Genomic DNA, 13,717 nt, shown 5'->3' with positions numbered 1-13,717 from the left:
ACAACCCCCCAAAATGTGATGTATATAATAACCCCTAAAAAGTGATGTATATATAACCCCCAGAGAAGTGATGTTTATAGCCCTAAGAAAATAACCCCCAGAAATGTGATGTAAATAACCCCATAAAAGTGATGTACAGTATATAGCCCCCATAAAAGTCATGTATACAACCCCCAGGAATGTGATTTATAAACCCCCCCCCAGAAAAGTTAAAAATATATAACACCCATAAATGTAATGTAAATAACCCCCATAAAAGTGATGTGTAAAACCCCCAGAAAAGTGATGTATATAACCCCCAAAAAAGTGATGTATACAAACTTCAGAAATGTGATGTATACAACCCAAGAAAAAATGATGCAAATAACGCCCACAAAAGTGATGTATAAAAACCCCAGAAAAGTGATGTATACAACCCCCAAAGAAGTGATGTATACAAACCTCATATATGTTATGTTACGTATACAACCCCCATTAAAATGATGTATTTAACCCCCATAAAAGTGATGTATATACAACCCACAGAAAAGTGATATATATAACCCCATAAAAGTGATGTGTATACAACCCCCCATAAAAATGATGTATATAAAACCCATAAAAGTGATGTGTATATAACCCACAGAAAAGTGATATAAATAACCCCCACAAAAGTGATCAATATAACTCCCCCTTAAATTATACACCCCTGAAAAGTGATGTATATAACCCCACAGAAATGTGATGTACTGTAACCCCCAGAAAAATTATATCTACAACCCCCTGAAACTTGATGTTTACAACTCTCCAAAATGTGATAGAGCCCTTAAAAGTGATTTATATAACCCGCAGAAAAGTGATGTATACAAGCCCCAGAAAAGCGATGTACAGCATATATAACCCCCAGAAAAATTATGTATATAAAACCCATAAAAGTGATGTGTATACAACCCACAGAAAAGTGATATAAATAACCCCCACAAAAGTGATCAATATAACTCCCCCTTAAATTATACACCCCTGAAAAGTGATGTATATAACCCCACAGAAATGTGATGTACTGTAACCCCCAGAAAAATTATATCTACAACCCCCTGAAACTTGATGTTTACAACTCTCCAAAATGTGATAGAGCCCTTAAAAGTGATTTATATAACCCACAGAAAAGTGATGTATACAAGCCCCAGAAAAGCAATGTACAGCATATATAACCCCCAGAAAAATGATGTATACAACCCGAAGAAAAATGATGTATATAACCCCCAGAAAAGTGATGTATACAGCCCCCTGGAATATGATGTATAAAACCCCCAGAAAGGCGATGCAGATAACACTCAGAAAAGTGATGCATACAACCCCCTGGAACATGATGTATATAAACCCCAGAAAAATTATGTACATAACCCCCAGAAAAATTATGTATACAACCCCCCAGAAAAACAATGTATTTAACCACCAGAAAAGTGATGCATATAACCCCCAGAAAAGTGATGTATACAACCCCCCTGGAACATGATGTATAGAACTACCAAAAAAGTGATAAACTTCAGAAAATTAATGTATATAATCCCCAGAAAAGTGATTACCCCTGATACGTGATGTATATAACCTTGAAAAGTGATGGATATGCCCTTGAATTTATATAACTCCTGAATAATGATCTACAGTATATAACCCTCTTCAATGGTACACAATGGCCACTTCAGTTCTGAGGATAACGATAAAAAGATGGCAGTAGACCTGTTGTGCTTTTTTCAGAGTTTCTGTTTCCTTGGTGAACTTTTCATGTGACTCTCTCATCTTCTCGTTGTATTTCATTTCCCTCAGTCGCAGCCCGTACTCATTTTCCATTTCAATCTCCTGTAGACGCAATTTTAGCTCCAACATCTTCTGCGACTGAATCACAAGAGAGGACAATGTTATTTTTCATCCTAATGTCCAACAATTGTACACAATTCAATTTAAAATTTAGTTTACAGTTCAGTGGCGCGATCGTCGTCCAACATTTGTCTCTAAAGTTACATTAATTCAGAAAGCAAGCACAGCATTGAAAGAACACATTGTGGACTTCTTCTTCTTTGTGTAAATGTGCTCTATTGAAACAATTACTCACTTCACTGGATATATTTTGGTTATTCTTGCGGACTAAAAACGCCTGATTTTGGAGCAGCTTGTTTACAAAGTTGCGGAAAAGTTGCGATGTTTACAGGTTCACTTTTTTTTCAATAACACTGAATCAACTTTTGATTTTACAAATGTGTTATTAAGGTTAACAATTATTTCTCTTCTACTCTGCATTGAACACCCTGGCTGACAAACTCCCAGCTCTCTTTCATCTGGATGACCAGCTTTATTAATATTCTTACTAGGGCTGCGAATCTTTGAGTGTCCCATGATTCGATTCAATATCGATTCTTGGATCGCGATTTGATTATAAATCGATTTTTTCGATTCAACGTGATTTTCGATTCAAAAACGATATTTTTCCGATTCAAAACGATTCTGTATTCATTCAATACATAGGATTTCAGCACGATCTACACCAGTCTGCTGACATGCGAGCAGAGTACTAGATTAAGAAAAAAAGCTTTTATAATTGTAAAGGACAATGTTTTATCAACTGATTGCAACAATGTAAATTTGTTTTAACAATTAATATATTTTATCTTTGTGAAAACATTGGACACAGTGTGTTGTCAAGCTTATGAGATGCGACGCAAGCGTAAGCCAAGTGACACTATTGTTATTTTATTTTTATTTTTATAAATGTCTAATGATAATGTCAATGAGGGATTTTTAATTATTGCTATGCTGAAATTATAACTAATATTTATACTGTTGTTGATAATATTCATTTTTGTTTCACTACTTTTGGTTTGTTCTGTGTCATGTTTGTGTCTTCTCTCAATTGCTCTGTTTATTGCAGTTCTGAGTGTTGCTGGGTCAGGTTTGTTTTTGGAATTGGATTGCATTGTTATGGTATTGCTGTGTATTGTTTTGTTGGATTGATAAAAAAATAAAAAAAAATAAAAAATAAAATAAACAAAATTTAAAAAAGGAGAATTGATTCTGAATTGCACAAGGTGAGAATCGCAATTCAAATTCGAATCGATTTTTCCCAGACCCCTAATTCTTACAGTATGTTGGCTCTCACAATGTCTGCAGTGAGTAATAATCAGTGATTTTGTCAAAGAAAAAGGCGAACTTTAAGCAATGCTTAAAATGAGCAAAATACGTAATAATTACATTTTATTATAAATGTGCCCATTACTACATTACATATACACTTACAGTATTTATCTTAAACCTTAATGGAGGTGTTTGGATGTTTTTTAAGGGCTTTTATAGGCAGAATAGAGCAACTCCAATAGGCTCCATTGTCGGTGGACTTTTAATCGCATTTATTTATTATTTAGAATGCATATAACAAAGAAAATACATATGTGTTCTTGTCTTACATAAGGATTGTGAATAATAAGCAACACTGCGAAAAAGACCAATTCCCCTTTATGGCTCTGATCATATACCAGATATCTGTTGAGCCAACGGCACAAAGTTAGGCACTATGTTTGGGGATAACTGACAGTGAACGAAAAACTGTGACATATGTTTTGGCAAAAAATAAATCATACAAAAACCAAGGCGTACGGAAACCGAAGTACCACAATATGGTACAGTATAGCTCGGTTGGGAGAGCGGCCGTGCCAGCAACTAGAGGGTTGCAGGTTCGATCCCTGCTTCCGCCATCTTAGTCAATGCCGTTGTGTCCTTGTGCCAGACACTTTACCCACTTGCTCCCAGTGCCACCCACACTGGTTTAATTGTAACTTAGATATTGGGTTTCGCTTTGAGTCACTTGAGGAAAAAGCGCTATATAAATATAATTCACTTCACTTCACTTACTGTACACTGTGCAAAAAATGTGACAAGCCCAGATGCAAATCAACACACCTTGTCTTCCAAGCATGCCTTGTTAATAAGTGTTTCTTCAATGTGTTTGTTGGCCTTTAATCCACAGTCGTCATCATTGAGGATCCTCCACAACGCCAGGCAGTTATCTTCAGAGACTGTAAGTAGGAACTGGTCATCACATGAGACCACCATCTGAGGAGGTAGAGTCGAGCAGTGTCAGTCAAATAGTGCTTGGATTCTCAGCATTTTTTGTGAAAGGAAATATTCAGCGAAAGCCGTGAAGTCAAGTACAATCTGTTGCAGGATACTGTTTGGTCTTTCGATAAAACATGTTTTCTCTTGTAAATAACGGAAGTAGAAATAATGTGTTCTACAGTCAAACTGATGCTTTCATGCAACCTTAATGTGCACATGCTTAATGTTGAAGTCATGCCTACCTTGGTGACAGGTCCACCGTGCACGTGGTAAATCATCCACTCCTTCTCACAAGGTAATGGAAATTTAACCGCCCCGATGTTTCCAGTGTCGGTTCCAGTGAAGACGACATTACCAGAGTGAGACACTGCCATAGTTGTGTACGATAGATTATCAACAGGAACCTGTCTCAGAATCTGTGCAACCAGAAAATGAAGAACAGTTCAAAGTTGGTTCAGCGCAGAAGGAAGCAATGTCTAGCACTATCTGAACCAATTACCCACAATAACATATTACTGCAGGTACTGAACCCGCACTAATCTGTAGGTAATTTAGGAGTGAAGACGAGAGTAAATATTGGAAATCAGGGTTGCACAAAATAAGCGATGTAAATGACATACATTTAGAAATGGTTGATTTATATAGGCTAGTAAAGTAAAGTTTTCTACCTTGTTCTAACATGCCTGCTGAGGCTGTTCACCTTGGATACCTGTCCCCAGGCGCACACAGGAGACACCGCCTTCCCACCACTTAAGGTGGGATGGAATAATCCATATAACACGTCACAGATGACGTCACGCTAACATCACGCTACACCTCTGATGAAGGCTGCAGAAGCAAGGTAACCGAAACTTGTCAGATACAAAACTTTACCTTACTAGCCTATATAAATCAACCATTTATAAATACACATCAGTAGGCTAAATGAACCTCTTCAATAAATTATATACATTTGGCCAACGAAAGAGTTTTTAATACTATCATGGCATTGTCATTTCGTGATAATGAATTTTGATGACACATTCTAGCTGAGCCCAGCAAATTTGACAGCGACAATTGAGCGACCACAACCTCAACATAATGTATAACGTCCCTCCACAGTGTGAGTCACTAATCCTCACCTGCATGGAGGCAATTAAAGAAAATATCAAGCCTGGAGGATGAGGTCTTGCTAAACCTGCTACAATACATACTGTAGAAGGACACAAAAGTTATATTCTGCCAATAAAGTAAAGCATTCCAAAACCCCCGAACATGGTTTGATATAGGTACATGCTGGAAGTATGCAGGTAATTAGTAACAGGCCCAGTCATGATAATATGTAATATTTACAGTATTTTGGTCATTTTAAGAATTACTGTAGTCTTTTTTGGCTACATAGATTATCATAATTTTTTAAAATTTATAATTAATCATGATTAATTGATTATCATCTAGCACTATTGCTAAATATATAAATAAGAACATATTGTATTGCAGTGATTTACAATGTCCGCTCTCACTTGGATGCCGACTGATAGGATGTTTGTATCTCTCAGATACTGTGCTCTGCTTAAACTGCTAAATTCAGAATAATCCTCACTTCCCAGATAAAAAATATTTCCAAGCAATGTTGTCAAGTTTTATGCTGTGTTCCATTTGTTGAGAGTCAAATAGTATCAAGTTGATAGTGTGTGGATTCTCAAAGTTGACCAACTTCTCGGCTTGGTGCCACAACTTTGTACTATACATGGGAGATGCATGATTTATAACCTAGCATTAACTTTTACTAACTTAAAGGCAATACAACAGCAGCAAAAGCAGCTCAAACAACTTTTTTTATTTTATGGCGGGTCGCAACCAACGTTATTAGTTGCTAAAGCTAGCTAGTAGCTGGCTACTCGTAGGAGGAGTAGTGAGAGCTAGGTGATGTTTCACTACTGAAGTGAATTAATTTACTCGTACTATGATTTGCATAGGGGAGGAGACCGTGCCTCAAGTGGAGGAGTTTAAGTACCTAGGAGTCTTGTTCACGAGTGAGGGAAGAGTGGATCGTGAAATCGACAGGCGGATCGGTGCGGCGTCTTCAGTAATGCGGACGGTGTACCGATCCGTTGTGGTGAAGAAGGAGCTGAGCCGGAAGGCAAAGCTCTCAAATTACCGGTCGATCTACGTTCCCATCCTCACCTATGGTCATGAGCTTTGGGTCATGACAGAAAGGATAAGATCACGGGTACAAGCGGACGAAATGAGTTTCCTCCGCCGGGTGGCGGGGCTCTCCCTTAGAGGTAGGGTGAGAAGCTCTGCCATCCGGGAGGAACTCAAAGTAAAGCCGCTGCTCCTCCACATGGAGAGGAGCCCGATGAGGTGGCTTGGGCATCTGGTCAGGATGCCACCCGAACGCCTCCCAAGGGAGGTGTTTAGGGCACGTCCAACCAGTAGGAGGCCACGGGGAAGACCCAGGACACGTTGGGAAGACTATGTCTCCCGGCTGGCCTGGGAACGCCTCGGGATCCCCCGGGAAGAGCTAGACGAAGTGGCTGGGGAGAGGGAAGTCTGGGCTTCCCTGCTTAGGCTGCTACCCCCGCGACCCAACCTCGGATAAGCAGAAGATGATGGATGGATGGATGGATGATTTACATATAGTAAATGTTTATATTCATCTTGGAAAAAGCAAACCACCAGTTTAATTAGTAGGTATTTCAGTTTGGGCAAATAATAACATAGGTCCCTTTGGTACTGACATTTGTTTGTGGATTGGATTAGTTCTTGTGGAAGAAAAGGCAATAAAATTGGACCTTGGTATGCAAAGGTGCTGGCCCTATCAGTGAGAAGAGACTACATGTTTAGCTTGATGTCCACATCTAAGTTACGACCGGCATCTGTTTTCTTTTCAGTCACTTACACACGAACATCCCCTTAATGGTCTGGATGAGCTCTCCTGACCAAGCACACACACACACACACACACACACACACAGACAGACAGACAGACAGACAGACAGACAGACAGACAGACAGACAGACAGACAGACAGTAGGTAGGAATATAAAACTGATGGTTTGGCTTCTCCAAGTTAGGAGTGCCTCATTTTTGACTTGACCTCCTCCAGGAACTGCAGTCCTGTATAATGACGCTCACGTGCAATAAAGCAACTTTTGGTTCAGTAAAGCGTCTACAATGTCTCTTTTGATCAAGTCACACTGCCTTGTCAGCTTTCTGTCCGGACGAGGGTGACGAGACCAGAAATACACATCACTACGCCAGAGAAGTCGTTCCTTTGTGTAAGCTCTTACAATAACATTGCCACTATAGCTTGGTTAATATGCAGGTTACTGCATGTAAATGGAGCATGGCATGGCATGGTTGGCTGTGCACGTTTTGTAGAGCGCTATATAGGCAGACTAGATTCATTCCCATTACCTGCTTGGTTAGCAGCCTTAGTGGTTACAATGTCCACTCTGAATATAGGTCGTGAGTTCAAACCAAAGATTATAAAAAAATGGGACCCATTACCTCCCTGCTTGGCACTCAGCATCCAGGGTTGGTATTGGGGGTTAAATCACCAAAAATGATTCCCGGGCACAGCCAGCGCTGCTGCTCACTGCTCCCCTCACCTCCCAGGGGGTGATCAAGGGTGATGGATCAAATGCAGAGAATAATTTCTCCATAACTCGTGTGTGACAATCATTGGGACTTTAACTTTATATTAGCAGTTTTCTACATTTTTTCACAGAAAAGACAAGGTGCTCTTATCTCTTATTGGAATTTTTATCAAAAAGCAACATTTTAGGAGAAAAGTGCAGTTTCCTATCAGCAATTTGCAATACTAGCAAGCAAAGGTTCTGGCACCATCCCTCTTAATAGAATACACTACATCTATCTCATGCACAGTGGACTGACTTTAATCGCCTCAGAATTCATTTGGAAGACTAAAACGTTTGTTCATGGAGTTCCACAGGTGTAGTGACAACATCTAAACACTAGCGAACAACCACATTAAGGACATAACGTGGCTTAAGTCTGAGAATTAGATTGGTCAGATTTAGTAGAACAGCTGGTGCTAAAACCCCAACTATTTACTTTACAACTATTTATAAATCTATGAGCATGAACTGATGAAGCCTACTTGGATGAGAGATGTCTTCTAAGACAAACCGAACAGTCAAGTGGCAATCGAATGAATGGCCTGAAATTACGATGACGTGGATGTATTAGAAGAATAAAGACGGTGCTTTTTTTTTTACCTGGCCAGCTTGGAGTTCTTTTAAGGTGTGGTCTGTGCTTAAAGCCAGAACAGACCTGCCATCAGAAGAGAAGGCCACACTTGTATAACTTGAGGTCTTGAGGGAACTGTTGGACTCTCGCTTGCCAGTCTGCGTGTTCCACTCGTACACCACACCATCAATTCCACGTGACACAAGCAGACTGTCGTCCTTGCTCCACTTCACGTCACAAATCTTTAAATGTACACAAAATTGGAAAAATACATACAGCATGAAGCATTTTTTTGTATGAATTGTGTGTGAATGTCGAACTGAAACACTGTATAAATTAATTGAAACATTGACATTTGGACAAGCAGAATCTGACAAAGTGAAAAACATTGATCATGGAATTTAGTAAATAATACCATTGTAATATGAATCATTTGACAGAAAAACATTTGTAATTAAAAGTAAAAAATTTCAGTTCAATTTTCCCAGCTTGCCAATATAGATGTGGTAATTGGGCATGGCTATGGGCATGGTCAATTCGGCATTTTTTGGCAATGAGGTATATATAAACTTTTAAAAAAGCTACAAAAGTGTAAGCATTCATTTAAAAACAAATCTGTGTTATTATTAATTAGTATTAACATATATTGTTTCTTGCATTATGTTGTTTTGCTTTATTTTTGTTGCTTCCTATTGTACAATGCACTTTATTGAGAATTTTACAAGTTTCTAGAGACGTCTCATATATTTTTCTTGATTAAAAACAACTACCAACCAATCGGGCATCTTTTTCGGGTGTTATTGGAGACCTGTGTTGGCTGCTGGTCTTTCAAGCAGGAGAAGCTCCTTTTCAGCTCCTCTCTCAACACAAATACAACCATAACAGATACAAATCATAAAGATGCAAGATTCTACAAAGAAAATGTCACTTACAGGATTGAAATTCTCCTGAAAGGGAAACTGCGCTTTTTGTTAACTTTGCCTCTCACTCACAATCCCTATGCAAGAAGACGTGTCTTGCTTTTTTAACAAGTTTGAGATCATAAAATACGGCAAGTAGGAGGTGGCTAACAATGTTGCTAATGAGACTACTTTATTGCGCTCATAGAGCCCTCTAAAATACATCAATACATCTTCAACAATACTTTGTTTATATTTAGTGACTTGAGTATTAAAGTATTAGCGATATTATTATTATAAGCTTTAACACTTTAACACGGACAAACTATTCTTAGCGGTGCTGTGATCACAGAGAGGTAACAAGCTTTTGCTGCTATATTCAAATGATGAGCTGCTGCATTGACTTTGAGTTGGTGAAAGTTAATTTCAGATTGTAAAACCTGCCCTCTCACCTGGATAGAAGAAGGTTTTGGCCATAAACCGAGAAGTTGGTCAACTTTAACATTCTACTTATATGGCGAAAAAGACACGAAAAAACACTTTTTTGCGGTCCCATTTTTGTAACCCTTTATGAGGATTATGATTAATTCTTCATCTAAACGGCAAGAAATGAACATCCAATATGTCAAGATCCCGGTGAGAACAGATGTTGTTCAGTACGTGATTCTTTTATTATGTTTGTAGTTTGTATATCTTCTTCAATACTTAGCAAGGCTGCTGCATGGTGCTTAGTGTTTCACTAAGGCATTCAGGCTCAAAAATATAGGGTTCTGGATCATCATTTGTCCTAAGGTAATCGTTATCTCTCATGAAGTCTGACATGATTAGTAGGTTTGTTGTTGTTGAAGGGAGAAGCGAACTTGATTTCAGGCATACTGCATTCAGCAGTATGCCTGAAATGAGCAAAATACTTAAATATTACATGTTATTGTGAATGTGCCTGTTACTACATTATATATATATATATATATATATATATATATATATATATATATATATATATATATATATACTTACAGCGTAGCGTGTATATGAAATGTTGAAAGAGGTTTTTGGATGTTTTTTGGAGTGCTTTATAGAGCAACTCTCATTGGCTCAATTGTTAGCTTACTTTTGCTAGCATTTATTTACAAGTTAAAATGCATTAAAACAAATAGGAATTGTGAATGATTCCAAAAAAGTTAAGCTCCCCTTTAAAAGCGGTGCCTAAACATGATCACTTCATAATTAGATCATAACAATTTGATGATTCTGCTATTGGCATAAGATATGAAACAGAAACAATGCGCAACATGTTCTGAACAAATTGTTCACATTGTGGTTCCATAATTACTGACTTTACTTTTTGTGTTTGGCTAAAGATGAGGCACACGGTTTTGTGCACGTTGTTGTATTAAACACTAAATGGTACTCACCATTCCATTGTGACCTTTCAGATTGTGGATGTTCTGGAAAGAGGTCAGGGAGTAGATATGGATGACATTTCCACTGGCCGCTGCAAACAAGTGACCACCATGACTAAAAGAACACTAGGAGTGGACAGAAAAATGCATTTTTTTTTATCAGTGTAAGTGGACAGTGGATTCCATATATTATACAATATTCAGAATTTCTTCAAAATGAGGCTCTTCTTTCCGCAGATTCTCATTCACCTTCAATTAATAATAAAACATTTTGTTTGTAATAGCAGAGCATAAAAAGTTTTAGAGGGAGTTACACACCCATGTCTGCAGAATAGTGTTGGGAAAGTTACTTGTAAAAAGTAACTTACTTTCTTTCATTATCATTTATTAGTGGGGAGTACTTGTACATGTTATCAATTCAAATAAGTTGAATAAGTATGTGAGGCATATTTTATGTTTAAACCTGGATTATGCTTCTATAAACAGAACAAGACTTAAGGTCAGGAAGGCACTAACGTGGAGGTTCCCTGAACGGTATGTCAAGAGTGTGGGGCTCGAATCTCCCCCGACACCTAAAGCTGAGTCTATTCCACGCCACTGTGGAGTCTGTCCTCCTGTATGGCTGCAAAAGCTGGACCCTGACACCCAACCTGCAGAAATCCCTAGATGGGTGCTACACCAAAACGATACGAGCTGTTCTGAATGTGGACCAGAACATCCACATCACCAACAAGGACTTGTACGGGCAACTGCCGAGGCTTAGCAAGAAGGTAACAGCTCGGAGAATGAGGCTGGCCGGCCACTGCCACAGATATCGGAAGCTCAAGGCCAACAGGCTGGTCCTATGGGAACCAACGCATGGGCATCGATCGCGAGGATGTCCCGCGCTAACGTACGTGGACATCCTGAAGAAAGATGAGGGAGTTGAAAGCTCTACGGAGCTGGCTGAGTGTTTGGAGAAACGGAATGATTGGAAACATCGATGGAAGCTTGTCTGAAGACGACAGAGAGATGCTTCTATGTATTTGGCTTGTGTTGTGCCCTTCCTTCATTGGAAGCAAATTATGGCAATCGAAGAAAGACAGGGAGGGTTTTGATGATAATTCTATGATAATTAATTGAATGAAACGGTCAATTAAATGGCAATATTGATCCGAAATAAAATAATGCCGACGTCAAGCAAGCAGGAGGGTTAGAGAGAGGGGCGGGGGGTACTTTTGCAGCAAAATCATGGTTATATTAGAGCGGTGATTCTCAAACTGTGGGGCCCCATGTAGTAGTACGCCCAAAAATCACTTAATTAATCATTCAGACAGTGTGACTGTTCCAATTTCCAAATATTTATTATACATGTTATCATATAAAACATTTGCCGTGTTGGCACTGGAGTCTGATAAAAATCACATTTTACTTGCAGTGTAGACCGTCAGCTAGAAAAAAATCAGAGCTCCAAAAAATATACAATTTGGGATACTTTGGCCTGCAACGTCAACATATTCTATGATTAATTTATCAACTAAACGTGAAGATATAAGCATCCCATCAGTTGACATTCCAGTGAGAGCAGACATTGTACAGTAAGTGATTGTCTTATTATGTTTGTAGTTTTTATATCTTATTTAGCACGTAGCAATACTGCTACTTGCTTGCTTTACTTATCACTCAACTTCTAAAACTTGTATTTCAGGCTCAGAAATATAAGTTTCTAGATTATTATTTGTCCCAAAGTAGTAATTGTTGTCTTTTATTAAGTCTGTAATGAGTGTTGTTGTTGTTGAAAGAAATAGCGAACGTTGTAATGCATCTGTGAAATTAATGCGCTGCCGTATACTTAAAATGAGCAAAATACATAAATATTACATGTTATTATGAATGTGCCTGTTACTACATTACATATATACTTACAGCGTGTGTATATATAATATTGACAGAGGTTTTAGGATATTTTTGTTGAGTGCTTCATGGGTGGAATAGAGCAAATCCCATTACCTCCATTAGCTGACTTTTGCTAGCATTTATTTACAAGTTGGAATGCATAAAAAAAGAAAAACATTTGTTCTTCTCTTAAATAAGGATTGTGAAACACAGGCCATATTCCAAAAAAAGTGCAGTTCCCCTTTGGCATTTCAACTTCACTTCAATATCCAATACATTACTTCTTTATATCGTCATCATCATCATCATCATCATCATTTATTTTTATTCCTTTCATGAAAATGCATATTTACAAGCCACGTACAATTGACACTTTCATTGTTTTTTTTGTTTTTTTTCCTTATACATTTCCATGATCAGAAAGGAGCAGATGGAATAATTATATTCTTATATTTAAGGTAATAGAAGCATTTATATGAATATTCAACCAATATTATGTGGTATATTACATTACTTTTATTTGTTTACCTGCTTATATATGTGTTTATTTATTTTAACAAAGTAATTTGGCTTTTATTCTAACAAAAAAGGGTTGAAGCTCTCAAACTTTATGGTTACAGTTCGTAGTTCAAATTTGAAATTCAAATCCATCCTTTATTTGTGTACGTAGGTGTTTAATTCAGTAAAAAACTATACAGTTTAAGTCTGTTTTTGAGGTGGTTTGTGACCAACAAGACAAAAAAGATCCCGCCCATTAAAAATCCAGTTACCTCTCTGCAGCTTTGAATGGTGAAGTCCTTCAATGTGCAGATGTCATCCATATGCAGACCCATTAGCTGGAGTTTGTCTGAAAAGCCCACAAGTATGAAGAGACCCGTGGGGTGGAGGGCCACACTGTATGGTTGTTCTTGGAATTCTTTGAACACTTCCAACATTCTGTTATTACAGACAGAGATATATATGCATTACAATGTAGTACTTACAGGTGTGGTTTCATCTTATCTTAAGGATAACACTGCCTATCCTTAAAAAAATCATCAGTGAGTTAGTAACTGTTGTTGACATTTCAGTACACATTGTGTCCCCTATCATGTGCATTATTTTGAGGCTTCCAAGCATCCAGTATGGGGTCTTAAAATCACGGGTCTTAAATCTGACATACTAATAGTACTTTTTGATAGCTTGGATAATAGTAAATTTACTCTACACTCAAATACGTCAACACACATCGATCACAGTCTAAACGCATGGTACCAG

At 38.0% G+C, this 13,717-nt stretch overlaps 1 protein-coding gene across 2 annotated transcripts in view; it reads right to left on the bottom strand.

Annotated features, from left to right (window-relative positions):
* cfap57 (cilia and flagella associated protein 57) overlaps positions 1-13,717 on the bottom strand; it is a 48,052-nt gene that overhangs the window by 19,006 nt on the left and 15,329 nt on the right. For both annotated transcript variants that reach the window (XM_061887747.1, XM_061887748.1), the window contains exons 7-12: positions 13,231-13,396; positions 10,598-10,711; positions 8,313-8,525; positions 4,329-4,502; positions 3,931-4,083; positions 1,720-1,875 (exon numbers count right to left, since the gene is read on the bottom strand). In XM_061887747.1, coding sequence (XP_061743731.1) covers positions 1,720-1,875; positions 3,931-4,083; positions 4,329-4,502; positions 8,313-8,525; positions 10,598-10,711; positions 13,231-13,396 — 976 coding nt within the window. The remainder of the gene's footprint in view (positions 1-1,719; positions 1,876-3,930; positions 4,084-4,328; positions 4,503-8,312; positions 8,526-10,597; positions 10,712-13,230; positions 13,397-13,717) is intronic.

The sequence above is a fragment of the Nerophis ophidion genome, linkage group LG02 (assembly GCF_033978795.1).
Source record: "Nerophis ophidion isolate RoL-2023_Sa linkage group LG02, RoL_Noph_v1.0, whole genome shotgun sequence".
NCBI classification, from domain to species: domain Eukaryota; kingdom Metazoa; phylum Chordata; class Actinopteri; order Syngnathiformes; family Syngnathidae; genus Nerophis; species Nerophis ophidion.
The sequence above is the reverse complement of the archived record's forward strand: the minus strand, read 5'-3'. Positions and strand labels throughout refer to the sequence as shown.